The sequence below is a fragment of the Entelurus aequoreus genome, linkage group LG19 (assembly GCF_033978785.1).
Source record: "Entelurus aequoreus isolate RoL-2023_Sb linkage group LG19, RoL_Eaeq_v1.1, whole genome shotgun sequence".
Lineage (NCBI taxonomy): Eukaryota > Metazoa > Chordata > Actinopteri > Syngnathiformes > Syngnathidae > Entelurus > Entelurus aequoreus.
The window spans coordinates 20,013,559-20,031,058 of NC_084749.1; the positions used below are offsets into that span (position 1 = coordinate 20,013,559).

The window sequence follows — 17,500 nt, forward strand, 5'->3', positions numbered from 1 at the left end:
AGTAAGCTCTGCAGTCAATGTGTTATCCTAGTTTTTTTTACACTTTGGAGTCTCCTTTGCAAGTATTTTGTAGTAGACATTCCATGTAGTTGCAATTCCAAGACATGAGATGGCAGTAGTGTATAAGCTATGGTGTGTTGCTGTAGCCAGGATGTAGTCTTTGCCAATAAATTCAATGTGTTATGTACTTTGTTGAGCCCTACAAAGTGTTTATACTGTAAGTATATATCTATCACATGCATTTTAGTTGTAATTTTTATTACCAAATTCGGAGGTGTTGAAATCGCCATGTAAAATCACGAGTGCTAATCAGTAGCATGTATCTGGCATAGCCAATGTAAATTAGCATTGAGGGAGCACATTTTGAAAAGTGGAGCCTTACTTATGAGCATTTTTTTTTTTATCAAGCACGCTTGCTTTGTAGGCATGAACAATTGCAACATTACCGGGTGACTACACTATGAGTGCTTGTTTGCCTGCCAAAAGTTTGAGCCGATGTTTAGACATCACGTGCAACAAAGGTAGCAAAATATAGTACAATTTTACATAAACAGTAGTACCGTCGGATTTTTGTCGGTGCCTGTAAAAGTACCAAATTAGGTACCCATCCTTATGTCCAACACTTTAAAGTTGGCTGCTTTTGCACGTTTTTAAAAATGTTTTGTGTTTTTGTTGTTGTAGCTTATACATCCTCCTTAAAGGCCTACTGAAACCCACTACTACCGACCACGCAGTCTGATAGTTTATATATCAATGATGAAATCTTAACATTATAACACATGCCAATACGGCCGGGTTAACTTATAAAGTGACATTTTAAATTTGCCGCTAAACTTCCGGTTCGAAACGCCTCTGAGGATGACGTATGCGCGTGACGTAGCCCGGGGAACAGAGGTATGCCTTCCCCATTGAATACGATACAAAAAAGCTCTGTTTTCATTTCATAATTCCACAGTATTCTGGACATCTGTGTTTGTGAATCTGTTGCAATTATGTTCATTGCATTATGGAGAAAGAAGCTGAGCAAGCAAAGAAGAAAGCTGTCGGTGCGAAACGGACGTATTTTTCGAACGAAGTCAGCAACAACAGTACACAGCCGGCGCGTCTTTGTTTACATTCCCGAAAGATGCAGTCAAGATGGAAGAACTCGGATAACAGAGACTCTAACCAGGAGGACTTTTGACTTCGATACACAGACGCCTGTAGAGAACTGGGACAACACAGACTCTTACCAGGATTACTTTGATTTGGATGACAAAGACGCAGACGTGCTACCGTGAGTATGCAGCTTTGGCTTCTAAACATTTGATCGCTTGACCGTATGTGCGCAACTTTTTTTTTGCGTATGTACGTAACTTTTTAAAAATATATAAGCTTTATGAACCTTGGGTTAGGTGAACGGTCTTTTGGGCTGAGTGATTGTGTGTGTTGATCAGGTGTTTGAATATTATTGGCGTGTTCTATGGAGCTAGGAGCTAGCATAGGAGCTAGGAGTTAGCATAACAAAGACGTAGGTGTTTTTATGCAGGATTAATTTGTGTCATATTAAATATAAGCCTGGTTGTGTTGTGGCTAATAGAGTAAATATATGTCTTGTGTTTATTTACTGTTTTAGTCATTCCCAGCTGAATATCAGGTACCGTGAGTATGCAGCCTTGGCTGCTAAACATTTGATAGCTTGACCGTATGTGCGCGTCACGTACGTAACTTTTTAAAAATATATAAGCTTTATGAACCTTGGGTTAGGTGAACGGTCTTTTGGGCTGAGTGATTGTGTGTGTTGATCAGGTGTTTGAATTGTATTGGCGCGTTCTATGGAGCTAGGAGCTAGCAGAGGAGCTAGGAGCTAGCATAACAAACACGTAGGTGTTTTTATGCAGGATTAATTTGTGGCATGTTAAATATAAGCCTGGTTGTGTTGTGGCTAATAGAGTATATATATGTCTTGTGTTTATTTACTGTTGTAGTCATTCCCAGCTGAATATCAGGTCACCCCCGGCTCTCACAGCATCTTCCCTATCTGAATAGCTTCAACTCCCCACTAGTCCTTCACTTGCACTTTACTCATCCACAAATCTTTCATCCTCGCTCAAATTAATGGGGAAATTGTCGCTTTCTCGGTCTGAATCTCTCTCACTTCATGCGGCCATCATTGTAAACAATAGGGAACTTTGCGTATATGTTCAACTGACTACGTCACGCTACTTCCGGTAGGGGCAAGCCTTTTTTTATCAGATACCAAAAGTTGCGATCTTTATCGTCGTTGTTCTATACTAAATCCTTTCAGCAAAAATATGGCAATATCGCGAAATGATCAAGTATGACACATAGAATAGATCTGCTATCCCCGTTTAAATAAAAAAAATTCATTTCAGTAGGCCTTTAAAACCAGCACATTTCAAAATAAAATAGCCTTGTTATGCAAAACACAAATTCCTCAGAGGATAAATACACAGACAAAATATTGTCTATTATTATCTAAAACATAAAAAACAGTCATCAACAACATTGATTCACTATCTATGAGCTTCACAAACACCAATTAGATGAGCCGATAGAAGGAAATAGAATGGAGACAGCGAAAGGGAAAAACAAAAACAATTCATATTTTTTGGTGGAAACAACACTGAAAATGTTTTTTTAGTCTGTATTTGAAGCATCAGGAGTAAAAAGTATGATGAGACATCCACATTTTTGGCTGACAGTTTTGTAGCGATAGCTGACGGGAGTCAATGCCTGAGGAGTACGATGACGGTTCAGAGTCTTATCTGCTCGACAGGAGAAGTACTCTCCAGCCTTTCTTGGGATTATCTAACCAATTTTTAAATCGGAAGAGCCTACTGGCATCCAGAGATAAGCGATCAGGTGTTACCGAAATAAAGCTACGGAAATGACTCCTAAAAATTGTTAGAATACATTTTGTTTAACATCTTTTCCTATGGATGTCCACACAAAAACAGGATAATTAAAACAAATCTCCCATCCATACGAGTGGATTTATAACACAAGCTTCTACCTATGTTCAAAATAAAAACAACACTAAGTTAAAAACTACATGTTCCCTTGTTAAAAAAGTTTATACACTTTTAGATGCATCGCGATCGGGACTAGGACGATTCTGAATTCATGTATAAACGTCAAAAAATAGATTTTTTAATTCTGCTAAATAAAGTACCGTATTTTCCGGACCATAGGGCGCACCGGATGATAGGCCGCATTAAAGGAGTCATATTGTAATGATTTTTTTCTAATTGGAAAACACTTCTTTGTGGTCTACATAACATATAATGGTGGTTCTTTGGTCAAAATGTTGCATAGATTATGTTTTGCAGATCATTTTCAAGCCGCTTTCTGACAGTCGCTTCCGGATGCGCCATTTTGTGGGCGGTCGTATTCACGTGGCTCGCCTGCGGCAGCGTCTTCTCCCCGCCATCTTTGTTGTAGCGGTGTAGCGTGCAAAGACGGGAGTGGAAGAAGTGTCAAAAGATGGAGCTAACTGTTTTAATGACATTCAGACTTTACTTAAATCAACAACGAAGCAGCATCTCCTCATCCTTGGCTCACTAATGCAATAACAACACCGGAAATGTGTACTTGAAAAAAAATCAGACCAGAACTCTCTAATAACTAAAGTTCCTTGGGCGAATAATGTAAACTCACTACACCGGTATGTTTTAGCGCTTTCATGGCGAGTTTACTGACCAATGTAAGTAAGAACTTTACACTACTTTAATATTAGAAATGGCAACAGCGGAGGATGAATGTCACATAACAAGAAGATAGAGAAAAGGAAGAAGCGTCGACACGGACTACAAAGGCGGACGCGCGCAAATTTTTAGGACTTATGCAGATCCCAAATACAGATCAACAGGTACCAGAAGGTAAGAAAAGTTGGTTTTGCCTAATGTTGTGAAACAAAACGCCAGATATGTCTTACCTTATACACAGACCATAATAATACTTGTATGTTGAAGCACATTAAGTGGTGCGGCTTCATAGCTTACCAAAGTCGTACTAAAACATTTTGATGGGTTTTCGAGGGCCGTGTGTAATGTTCTATATTTTCAATGGAACATATACAATTTTGGTGGTGTTTACGTGAGTCATATTGCAGTCTACACATATTTCTTATGTGTAACTGCCATCATATTGCAGTCTACACGTATCTCTTTTGTGTGACTGCCATCTACTGGTCACACTTATCAATTGACCATGTACCAAATAAAATAGCTTCGAGGTCGGTGGGCAAAACCAAAATTATTCCGTACATTAGGCGCACCGGGTTACAAGGCGCACCGTCGAGTTTTGAGAAAATGAAAGGATTTTAAGTGCGCCTTAAAGTCCGCAAAATACAGACGGTTTTGACGGACCACAAACGCAGGCAGCGGGAAAGGTGAAGCCATGCTAACCGCTCAGCTAGCTTGAATGTGAAGTAGGGAACCAACAAAAGATTAAGTGCTTTGTACATTTCAACGGACGTTGAACTAAGATAACCAATAATTAGAGGAAATTAGCAAGTAGATTAATGAGTTAGGAGAGGGAAGATTATCCACATAGTACGGCAACACTGTGAGCCATAGGTTTGAATGTGTAGATACCACACACCTCTTTGAGCTGCCTGCTTGAATATAATGATACATTTATATTAGAATATGACGATTAAAGATGCATAAAACACATTTATAATCGAATCATGAGGTACCCAAAGATTCCCCCGCCTATAAACAGGTGTTACATACATAGGATACTGATGCCCATTAGAGATTCGACGGTCGAGAACGAGTCGAGTCTTTTGAACGGCTCTTTTAAGTGACAATGAAAACCGACTACAAGTTGAAGGCAATTTTAATAAAAAATGCAGGAGGACGGCAGTGAGTTGGAGCAAAGGAAAACAGCATTTAGAGTCACTTTTCTGGGTAATTGTTACGTTGTAGTACTGTAGTTCAGGTGTAATTCACGTTTTAATCTTGTTCAAATTTTTATTCTCATTGTATTTATATCATTTTATACATAGATGCATGTTATTTTTATTTATTGTTTGTATGTTTTTGTGTTAGGTTTTTTTGGGGAGGCACATTTTAAAATAGTTTATGGAATGTTTTCAATGAACACATAAGCACAATCAAATGATTAGCAATGTTTCAGAGTCATTCCCACCAATATAGTATCAACTGTATGGGTTTGAATTATTCGGATTCAAATATTATCATCATTTCTCGTTTGTCTCTAGCCGAAAGCGGTAAGTCTTGTTGTTTCTGTGTCGTAACATGTGTATATGTGCTTATGTATCATTTTTTGTTCCTGTCCCCAAACTAAGCTCCCCTCATAGAAGCCGAGTCTGGGATCGACCACATTCTCCTTTTCCCACCTTTTACAGGCCGCCCATGTAATGTCAATGTACTTTTTAAGTGCAGTGACAATAAAGTGTTATCCTATCTTATCATATCATATCCTATCTTATCCTATAACTGCTACCCAAAATTGTTTCCTTAAACAAATACAACAATGAGACATTTCTTTTGAATGGTTCTTTGAAAAAAACAAGAGATGGCCGATAATGGCTTTTTTGCCGATATTCCGATATTGTCCAACTCTTAATTACCGATTCCGATACCGATATATACAGTCGTGGAATTAACACATTATTATGCCTAATTTTGTTGTGATGCCCCGCTGGATGCATTAAACAATGTAACAAGGTTTTCCAAAATAAATCGACTCAAGTTATGGAAAAAAATGCCAACATGGCACTGCCATATTTATTATTGAAGTCACAAAGTGCATTATTTTTTTCAACATGGAATTTGGGACATGCTCTCCCTGAGAGAGCATGAGGAGGTTGAGGTGGGTAGCGGGGGGTGTATATTGTAGCGTCCCGGAAGAGTTAGTGCTGCAAGGGGTTCTGGGTATTTGTTCTGTTGTGTTCATGTTGTGTTACGGTGCAAATGTTCTCCCGAAATGTGTTTGTCATTCTTGTTTGGTGTGGGTTCACAGTGTGGCGCATATTTGCAACAGTGTTAAAGTTGTTTATACGTCCACCCTCAGTGTGACCTGTATGGTTGTTGACCAAGTATGCTTGCATTTACTTGTGTGTGTGAAAAGCCGTATATATTATGTGACTGGGCCGGCACGCAAAGGCAGTGCCTTTAAGGTTTATTGGCGCTCTGTACTTCTCCCTACGTCCGTGTACACAGCGGCGTTTTAAAAAGTCATACATTTTACTTTTTGAAACTGATACCGATAATTTTGAAACCGATACCGATAATTTCCGATATTACATTTTAAAGCATTTATCGTCCGATATTATCAGACATCTCTAAAAAGAACGGTTCCTCAAGATCCAACTCCATTCAAAGAACCATAAATCCCATCTCGATTGCCCGTTTCTTCTGAAACAAATAAACATTTTTTTTTACCCATCTACACTCCATAACCAAAGCTGTAGTTTTTGAAAATCTCTTTTTTTTATAAACTCAGTTTTCAAGAACAAAAAACGATGTTTGCTTGTGGACGAGAGGCTAAAATCACATGGACAAATATTTTTAAAATATCAGTATTTGTGTGGACAGGGCCATAGTTTGGTGGGTCTACCTAAAAACCACTGAATGGAAGACACGCTGATTAATTTGAGTTGACAACAGATTTCAAGTTTGTCAAAGAGATTCACTATCGCCAAGCATTATTTACTACAGTGAGAAGGAGGTGAAGTAAAGTCTGCTTAGATTTATGCACTGATTTGTTGACGTGTTGATGCTAGCAAGGACGAGGGTGCTCGTTGCTGTAATCTCAGTAAATGAGTAGGATACTAATTCATGCCAATGATTTGACGGCGCTTGTAAAATGTTGAAATGTGTGATGCCGTCTGCCTTTTTTTTTTTTTTTTAATATATGAGTTTAAAAATATGGATGTCAGAGAGTTACGGGGGTGGATGTAACATTGACTGAAAATTAAGAAATACATTGCTTCATTTTTTTCCACATTTTGTTATGTTACAGCCTTATTCCAAAATGGAATAAATTCACTTTTTTCCTCAAATTTCTACAGACAACACCTCATTATGACAATGTGGAATTTTTTTTTTTTAATTGCAAATGTATTAAAAGTACAAAAATTACATGTAAATAAGTATTCACAGCCTTTGCACAATACTTTGTTGATGCACATTTGGCAGCAATCCCAGAAGAAAAAGAACCTGACGGTCACTCTGTAGAGAGAGGAGAACCTTCTAGAACAGGCCTTGGCAATTATTTTGACTGAGGGGCCAAATTTAGAGAACAAAATGTGTCTGGGGGCGGGTATATCTGATTTTTAGGAACATTAATACAAAACCTTATAATAATGTCTGATTGAATGCTAAAAACCTTATGACAGACCACCTGAAAAAACGGAATGGAATTTATTTATTTTTTCCTGAATGAGACACCCAGAATGTACATGGAAATAAAGAATGTGGGATTTACAATATTAACTATGAACGATAAAACACTGAATATTGACAACATATGAATGTCACACCCCCTCTCAATCGACATTATTTACAATCAAGCGAAACACAACGAAAATGCAACAAACAGTGAAATATGCGAAGGGTAAAAAAAACAAAAACCCTATACAATCTGATATATTTGATATATCACTAAGCTTTAGAACTTTGTTGAAAAAACCCCTTCCGCGTCTGTCCCTGACACCCATATTTCAGGCTGGCCGCTCTAGAAACGCTCTATGGAAACGCTCCCCACCCACACTGCTTGGTGCCTCGTCTGAGATGCTGTGACGTAGATTACCATAGTAACTGTGCTGCAAAACGGGAATGGGCGAGACTTTCAAAAGATAGGTATGCCAAGCTTGTGGCATCGTATTCAAAAAGGCTGTAACTGCTGTATCAACGAGTGTATCGTCAAGTATTGAGCAAATGCTGAGAATACTTACACTATATTGCCAAAAGTATTTGGCCACCCATCCAAATGATGAGAATCAGGTGTCTTAATCACTTGGCCCGGTGTATAAAATCAAGCACTTAGGCATGGAGACTGTTTCTACAAACATTTGTGAAAGAATGGGCCGTTCTCAGTGATTTCCAGCGTGGAACTGTCATAGGATGCCACCTGTGCAACAAATCCACTCGTGAAACTTCCTCGCTCCTAAATATTCCAGAGTCAACTTTATTATAAGAAAAGTGAAGAGTTTGGGAACAACAGCAACTCAGCCACCAAGTGGTAGGCCACGTAAACTGACAGAGAGGTCAGCGGATGCTGAAGCGCATAGTGCAAAGACTTTCTGCACAGTCAGTTGCTACAGAGCTCCAAACTTCATGTGACCTTCCAATTAGCCCACGTACAGTACGCAGAGAGCTTCATGGTATGGGTTTCCATGGCTGAACAGTTGCATCTAAGCCATACATCACCAAGTCCAATGCAAAGCGTGGGATGCAGTGGTGTAAAGCACGTCGCCACTGGACTCTAGAGCAGTGGAGACGCCTTCTCTGGACTGATGAATCACGCTTTTCCATCTGGCAATCTGATGGACCAGTCTGAGTTTGGAGGTTGCCAGGAGAACGCTACATTTCGGACCTTATTGTACCAAGTGTGACATTTGGTGGAGGAGGAATTATGGTGTGGGGTTGGTTTTTCAGGAGTTGGGCTTGTCCCGTCAGTTCCAGTGAAAGGAACTTTGAATGCTCCAGGATAGCAAAATATTTTGGACAATTCCATGGGATGGCACTTCAAGTTCATATGTGAGTAAAGGCAGGTGGCCAAATACTTTTGGCAATATAGTGTATGTACATGTGATTTGCAAAATTAAATTAAACACAATATACTTTTCACATTGCAATATGGGGTATTGTGTGTAGAATTTTGAGGAAAATAATGATCCATTTTAGATAAAGGCTGTAATTAGGGATGTCCGATAATGACTTTTTTGCAGATATCCGATATTCCGATATTGTCCAACTCTTAATTACCGCTCGGGATGGTTTCCTGTTGGCCCCGCTGTGGACTGGACTCCCGCTGATGTGTTGGATCCACTGTGGACTGGACTTTCACAATGTTATGTCGGACCCACTCGACATCCGTTGCTTTCGGTCTCCCCTAGAGGGGGGGGGGGGGGGGGGGGGGTTACCCACATATGCGGTCCTCTCCAAGGTTTCTCATAGTCATTCACCGACGTCCCACTGGGGTGAGTTTTTCCTTGCCCGTATGTGGGCTCTGTACCGAGGATGTCGTTGTGGCTTGTACAGCCCTTTGAGACACTTGTGATTTAGGGCTATATAAATAAACATTGATTGATTGATTGATTGATTGATACCGATATCAACCGATACCAATATATACAGTCATGGAATTAACACATTATTATGCCTAATTTGGACAACCAGGTATGGTGAAGATAAGGTCCTTTTTTTTAAAAATTTATAAAATAAAATAAGATAAATACATTAAAAACATTTTCTTGAATAAAAAAGAAAGTAAAACAATATAAAAACAGTTACATAGAAACTAGTAATTAATGAAAATGAGTAAAATTAACTGTTAAAGGTTAGTACTATTAGTAGACCAGCATCACGCACAATCATTTGTGCTTACGGACTGTATCCCTTGCAGACTGTATTGATATATATTGATATATAATGTAGGAACCAGAATATTAACAACAGAAAGAAACAACCCTTTTGTGTGAATGAGTGTAAATGGGGGAGGGAGTTTTTTTGGGTTGGTGCACTAATTGAAGTGTATCTTGTGTTTTTTATGTTGATTTAATAAAAATTTAAAAAATTAAAAATACAATAAAAACGATACCGATAAAAAAAACGATACCGATAATTTCCGATATTACATTTTAAAGCATTCATCGGCCGATAATATCGGCAGGCCGATATGGCCGATATTATCGGACATCTCTAGCTGTAATATAACAAAATGTGGAAAAAGTCAAGCACTGTGGATACTTTCCAGCTGCATTGTATATTCCATAGTGAAGTGAAGTGAATTATATTTATATAGCGCTTTTTCTCTAGTGACTCAAAGCACTTTTACATAGTGAAACCCAATATCTAAGTTACATTTAAACCAGTGTGGGTGGCACTGGGAGCAGGTGGGTAAAGTGTCTTGCCCAAGGACACAACGGCAGTGATTAGGATGGCGGAAGCGAGGATCGAACCTGGAACCCTCAAGTTGCTGGCGCGGCCACTCTACCAACCGAGCCTACCGCCCCAATAGTGTGTAGACTAAGTATGCAGGAAGTAGTCTTTGCCATTTAAGGCCTACTGAAACCCACTACTACCGACCACGCAGTCTGATAGTTTATATATCAATGATGAAATCTTAACATTGCAACACATGCCAATACGGCCGGGTTAACTTATAAAGTGCAATTTTAAATTTCTCTCACTTTCCTCATCCACAAATCTTTCATCAATTTGTGCAATTTTAAATTTCCCGCTAAACTTCCGGTTGAAAATGTCTATGTATGATGACGTATGCGCGTGACGTCACTAAATAAACGGAAGTATTGGTACACCATTGAATCCAATACAAAAAAGCTCTGTTTTCATTTCAAAATTCCACAGTATTCTGGACATCTGTGTTGGTGAATCTTTTGCAATTTGTTTAATGAACAATGAAGACTGCAAAGAAGAAAGTTGTAGGTGGGATTGGTGTATTAGCGGCTGGCTGTAGCAACACAACCAGGAGGACTTTGACTTGGATAGCAGACGCGCTAGCCGACGCTAGCCGCCGACCGCACGGATGATCGGGTGAAGTCCTTCGTCCTTCCGTCGATCGCTGGAACGCAGGTGAGCATGGGTGTTGATGAGCAGATGAGGGCTGGCTGGCGTAGGTGGAGCGCTAATGTTTTTATCATAGCTCTGTGAGGTCCCGTTGCTAAGTTAGCTTCAATGGCGTCGTTAGCAACATCATTTTTAAGCTTCGCCAAGCTGGAAATTATTAACCATGTATTTACATGTCCACGGTTTAATAGTATTGTTGATCTTCTGTCTATCCTTCCAGTCAGTGATTTACTTATTTTGTTTCTATCTGCATTTGAGCCCGATGCTATCACGTTAGCTCAGTAGCTAAAGAGCTTCACCGATGTATTGTCGTGGGGATAAAAGTCACTGTGAATGTCCATTTCGCGTTCTCGACTCTCATTTTCAAGAGGATATAGTATCCGAGGTGGTTTAAAATACAAATCCGTGATCCACAATAGAAAAAGGAGAAAGTGTGGAATCCAATGAACCCTTGTACCTAAGTTACGGTCAGAGCGAAAAAAGATACGTCCTGCACTGCATTCTAGTCCTTCACTCTCACGTACCTCATCCACAAATCTTTCATCCTCGCTCAAATTAATGGGGTAATCGTCGCTTTCTCGGTCCGAATCTCTCTCGCTGCATTGTAAACAATGAGGAAATGTGAGCAGCCCTCCAGCCTGTGACGTCACGCTATTTCCGGTAGGGGCAAGGCTTTTTTTTATCAGCGACCAAAAGTTGCGAACTTTATCGTCGTTGTTCTCTACTAAATCCTTTCAGCAAAAATATGGCAATATCGCGAAATGATCAAGTATGACACATAGAATGGATCTGCTATCCCCGTTTAAATAAAAACATTTCATTTCAGTGGGCCTTTAAGGTATCGTGCCAGTCTTGTATTTTGTTGCGCCGTAGCTGAAACAAAAACCAAAATAAAATCCACGTTTGGTCATTGGGCGATTTAACGTTATTATTATTGCTACGCCGGCTGTACTGCGCTACTAGAGATGCATGTAGAGATAAAGAGAGCAAGAGGATGGAGGAGATTAAAATATGGAAACAGGGAGGAGATGGAGGGTGAAACGGAAGAAAAAATTAGCGCTCTGAGCAAAAGGCAGCTTGATTGGACACAGACAGTAGATATCCTCTGAGTTGTGCTGCTTCATTACTTGGGCCCCATTTGCCAATTAAAGCCCGGGAACCAAGAAAGATAATGACAAAAAACGAGCCACTCTGCGCCTTGAGGAGTTCCGCACTGTCAATGTGAGGCTGTCACATGACCAAAGAGATACATAAACACACACACACACACTTCCAAATGCATTAATGAAGCTTTGCTTATGTGAAGACTAATCAGAAATCATTTTTTGTTCTGCAGCACCACGGGTCACCGCGTCCCAATTGCCGATACGGCGTATGCTCCGCTGAATGAAAGGAGGCCGCGGACAAGAGCAGTGAGAGCGTGCTCATTTTAACAACGGCCGCTTTTAGCTGATGGCGATGTTCACAAATGCTCACCGGCCCACTTAATTGGGCTAAAATGTCCATTTAAATTGAATTCCCCCAGGTGCGGAGATAACAACGTCGCCCAATTCCGCTCGACGACGACGGGATCGTGGAGTGGGGAAGGCTCGTGGTGTGCGGGGAGAAACCTCTCAGCGCGTATTAGTCGGCGTTACGTGCAAATGCACAATCAAGTGGACTAAGCAAGTGGTCATTATTCTAACCTCGCCATTACAGAGACGTCCCCCTCGAAACAGGCTCTGACTACTAAGCAGCACGAAGACGAGGCGAGTCAATTCAACTCCCTCGTTTTGGGGGTCGAGACCATTTTCAGACAGAACTCCCAGAACCCTCTAACACGCTCCACTGCGGGCTGTGTGTGTGTGTGTGTGTGTGCCCCAAGATGAGAGAAACTGTGGTTTGAAATGTGGATCTTTTGATGACCATAAAGCCCCCCCCCCAAAAAAAGTGAGAAAGTGTGTGAGGAGTGTGTCAATGAAACTTCTGTACACACCCACTCGCCTTGGCTGCCTCACAGAGCACAAATGCGTTTCAAGTTCCAGTCTGCAAGGTCTCTCAAAATGTCTTCTGTCAAAATGAGCTGCCAGACGAGGGCGAACACGGGCGTTTAAATGGGGGCGACTATGGATCAGCAAAGCAAAAGGAAGATGGATGACACAATAGAGGCTGTCAGGTGTTTTCCCACAAGCTTTGCAGTGGACTTGTTTATTGAAAATAATATTCTCCTTTGTATTCTTAGACATCGACTTGATGGCAAGTGGACTGTTTGGATCAGGGGTGTCAAACATACGGCCATACTAGGGGTGTAACGGTACACAAAAATTTCGGTTCGGTACGTACCTCGGTTTAGAGGTCACGGTTCGGTTCATTTTCGGTACAGTAAGAAAACGACAAAATATTAATTTGTTGGTTATTTATTTACCAAATTTGCAAAATCTTCCACCAAAAATATTTTTCTTAGTGGAATATTTGATGTGAAGTAATCGGAACCTTGGATAGGTCAATAATTCATCATAACATTGATTTTGATTCAATATTATGTTTTGAGCAAAAAACAGCTTTGTTTTATTAGTCAACATTGCAACTTTTTCTAAATTACATTTCACCTTTAAGCTTTTTTTATTTCACTTTTGTTATGTTTTTGTTTATTTTAATAGTATTTTTAGAATGTGCCGTGGGCCTTTAAAACATTAGCTGTGGGCCGCAAATGGCCTCCGGGGCACACTTTTGACACCCCTGCTATAGATCAGTGGTTCTCAAATGGGGGTACGCGTAACCCTGGGGGTACTTGAATGGTATGCCAAGGGGTACGTGAGTTTTTTTTTTAAATATTCTAAAAATAGCAACAATTCAAAAATCCTTTATAAATATATTTATTGAATAATACTTCAACAAAATATGAATGTAAGTTCATAAACTGAACATCAAATCAAGTAGGCTATTCAATTCATTACCATAAACCCAGAGTTTCCCCCATGCCATGATGGTTTGACCCTCACTAAAATGTCGGTCAAAAAGAACTGTGAAAAGAAATGCAATATTCAATGTTGACAGCTAGATTTTTTTTGGACATGTTCCATAAATATTGATGTTAAAGATTTATTTTTTTGTGAAGAAATGTTTAGAATTAAGTTCATGAATCCAGATGGATCTCTATTACAATCCCCAAAGAGGGCACTTTAAGTTGATGATTACTTCTATGTGTAGAAATCTTTATTTATAATTGAATCACTTGTTTATTTTTCAACAAGTTTTTAGTTATTTTTATATCTTTTTTCCCAAATAGTTCAAGAAAGACCACTACAAATGAGCAATATTTTGCACTGTTATACAATTTAATAAATCAGAAACTGATGACATAGTGCTGTATTTTACTTCTTTATCTTTTTTTTTTCAACCAAAAATGCTTTCCTCTGATTAGGGGGTACTTCAATTAAAAAAATGTTCAAAGGGGGTACATCACTGAAAAAAGTTTGAGAACCACTGCTATAGATAATAAAAAATTAAATCTGATAAATATATGGATAAAAAGCAGAGCCTGGCGACGCATGCGCGTTTATCATAACTCTCTCGCTCTCTCTGTCTCTGCCCCTCCCTCACAAATCCTGCTGCGTGCACAATTTGTTTTGTTTTTAACCCCTTCTTAACCCTGAACGTACATTGAAAATACACACAACCCTAATTCATCAGCCCTTTGAGACACTTGTGATTTAGGGCTATATAAATAAACATTGATTGATTTAAGAAACTCCGCCCGGACAGCCCCGCAAAAGAGGACATGTCCGGTGAAAAGAAGACGTATGGTCAGTCTATCGTAGCCCGGTCGTTGCTAGTATGCCGTGTGTTGTGCCTCGGTGTGCATTGTTTACACAACGTGCATTACACTACTTAATATGTCCATGTGGAAACTCGTTCCTTACACCTCCGAACCGACCTGAAACCCCCGTACCGAAACAGTTCAATACAAATACACGTACCGTTACACCCCTATTGCCAACCCTCCCGATTTTCCCGGGAGACTCCCGAATTTCAGTGCCCCTCCCGAAAATCTCCCGGGGCAACCATTCTCCCGAATTTCTCCCGATTTCCACCCGGACAACAATATTGGGGGCGTGCCTTAAAGGAACTGCCTTTAGCGTCCTTTCTCACCTGAAAAGGAGACTATTATATATGTCTCCGTTATCCATAGCTTTATCTATAACCCATAAAGTAGGCAGGCACGGAGCTATTTCTCAGCGTGTGTTTATTCCAGCCGGCACGTTAATACACTGACACACATCATCCGGATTCCCATCATGCATCGCTTCAAAACTACGGCAAGTAGTAATGTCCAAAAACATAACAGAGACGAAGCAGAAGAACGAAGAAGAGACATGGCGACGACGAGTAAGAAGAAGAAGTACGCTTGCAAGTTCCAAAATGATTGGACAAAATAATTTCAGTTCATCCAGGACAGCTGAAAGGGGAAGGGGTATGCTGCCTGCACATTTTGTAGATCAGACTTCTCCATTGAACACGGTGGCCGAACGGATATACTCATCGACTAAAGCTGTCCTATCTAGTCTTTAAGCATGAATTGGTGAAGCCTGCTTCACCAAGGTGAAATATCTTCTGTGACAACCTGAATGAAGACTGGATAGGACAGCTATAGTCGATCATACTGGGGCTGTCTATCAAGTCTTTGGGCATGAACTGACGAAACCTGCACAGACGAGGAACGAACATCTAAGAAAACCTCAACAGTACCGTCTCTAGTCTGACCGACTAAAGCTTTCCTATCTAGTCTTTAAGCATGAATTGGTGAAGCCTGTTTGGATGAAAGGTGAAGTGTCTTCTGTGACAAACTAAATTAAGACTGGAAAGGACAGCTCCAGTCGATCACGATGGAGCGAAATATCTTCTAAGAAAACCTCAACAGCCCAGTCTTGAGTCTGACTAGAGAGAAAAAGACTAGAGCTTTCCTATCTAGTCTTTTCAGACAACCTCAAACATCCAGTTTTAGTCCAACTCGTCTGACCGAGTAGAGCTGTCCTACCTAGTCCTTGAGCATGAACTGATGAAGCCAGCTCGGACGGGAGGCGAAACATCTTCTGTGACAACCTGAATGAAGACTGGATAGGACAGCTATAGTCGATCATACTGGGGCTGTCTATCAAGTCTTTGGGCATGAACTGACGAAACCTGCACAGACGAGGAACGGACATCTAAGAAAACCTCAACAGTTCCGTCTCTAGTCTGACCGACTAAAGCTGTCCTATCTAGTCTTTAAGCATGAATTGGTGAAGCCTGTTTGGATGAAAGGTGACATGTCTTCTGTGACAAACTAAATTAAGACTGGAAAGGACAGCTCGAGTCGATCCCGATGGAGCCTGCTCACACGAGGAGCGTCTTCTAAGAAAACTTCAATAGCCCAGTCTCGAGTCTGACTAGAGCGACAAGACTACTAGAGCAGTCCTATCTAGTCTTTAAGCATGAATTGATGAAACCTGCTTGGATGAGAGGCGAAATGACTTCTGTGACAAACTAAATTAAGAATGGAAAGGACAGCTCCAGTTGATCACGATGGAGCGAAATATCTTCTAAGAAAACCTCAACAGCCCAGTCTTGAGTCTGACTAGAGAGAAAAAGACTAGAGCTTTCCTATCTAGTCTTTTCAGACAACCTCAAAAATCCAGTTTTAGTCCAACACGTCTGACCGAGTAGAGCTGTCCTAACTAGTCCTTGAGCATGAACTGATGAAGCCAGCTCGGACGGGAGGCGAAACATCTTCTGTGACAACCTGAATGAAGACTGGATAGGACAGCTATAGTCGATCATACTGGGGCTGTCGATCAAGTCTTTGGGCATGAACTGACGAAACCTGCACAGACGAGGAACGGACATCTAAGAAAACCTCAACAGTTCCGTCTCTAGTCTGACCGACTAAAGCTTTCCTATCTAGTCTTTAAGCCTGAATTGGTGAAGCCTGTTTGGACGAAAGGTGACATGTCTTCTGTGACAAACTAAATTAAGACTGGAAAGGACAGCTCCAGTCGATCACGATGGAGCGAAATATCTTCTAAGAAAACCTCAACAGCCCAGTCTTGAGTCTGACTAGAGAGAAAAAGACTAGAGCTTTCCTATCTAGTCTTTTCAGACAACCTCAAACATCCAGTTTTAGTCCAACTCGTCTGACCGAGTAGAGCTGTCCTACCTAGTCCTTGAGCATGAACTGATGAAGCCAGCTCGGACGGGAGGCGAAACATCTTCTGTGACAACCTGAATGAAGACTGGACAGGACAGCTCTATTAAAAATAAATAAAAAGCACTCCTTAACCTGCAAGTTCCTCAAACTGACAACAAATTGTTTTATTTATCCCCGAAGTGGGAATGAAACAGAATAGCCTTTTACTTCCTGGACTGCAGAATCCCACAAACAGTCCAAACAATGTCAGTCAACCTGCAGCTAAAAGTGTAAACTCACTTTTATCCTGTTGTTGTTTATGTGAGACACAAAAATGTCATTTTTATATGCATGGTGGTGGTCGTGAAATAAGCGTCATCAAACAACAAAAGCCGTTCAGGAAAAAACAACAAAAACACATTTCCCAATTCCACTGCAGCGATGTTTGGGGGGTTTTTGCGTACCTGGCGTTTGGAAGTTGATGCGTCTCATTTCCACAGGGTCAGTGGGGTGGTGGGGGGTGATGTCGGCGTTGTTCAGCAGGCACTTTGTGCGGGGTTCTGACTCC

General features: G+C 40.6%; 1 protein-coding gene across 3 annotated transcripts in view; it reads right to left on the minus strand.

Moving 5' to 3' along the window:
- Positions 1 to 17,500, minus strand: part of ptprsa (protein tyrosine phosphatase receptor type Sa) — a 634,816-nt gene that overhangs the window by 114,184 nt on the left and 503,132 nt on the right. For all 3 annotated transcript variants that reach the window (XM_062028063.1, XM_062028064.1, XM_062028065.1), the window contains one exon: positions 17,397 to 17,500. This exon is cut by the window's right edge and continues 12 nt beyond it. In XM_062028063.1, coding sequence (XP_061884047.1) covers positions 17,397 to 17,500 — 104 coding nt within the window. The remainder of the gene's footprint in view (positions 1 to 17,396) is intronic.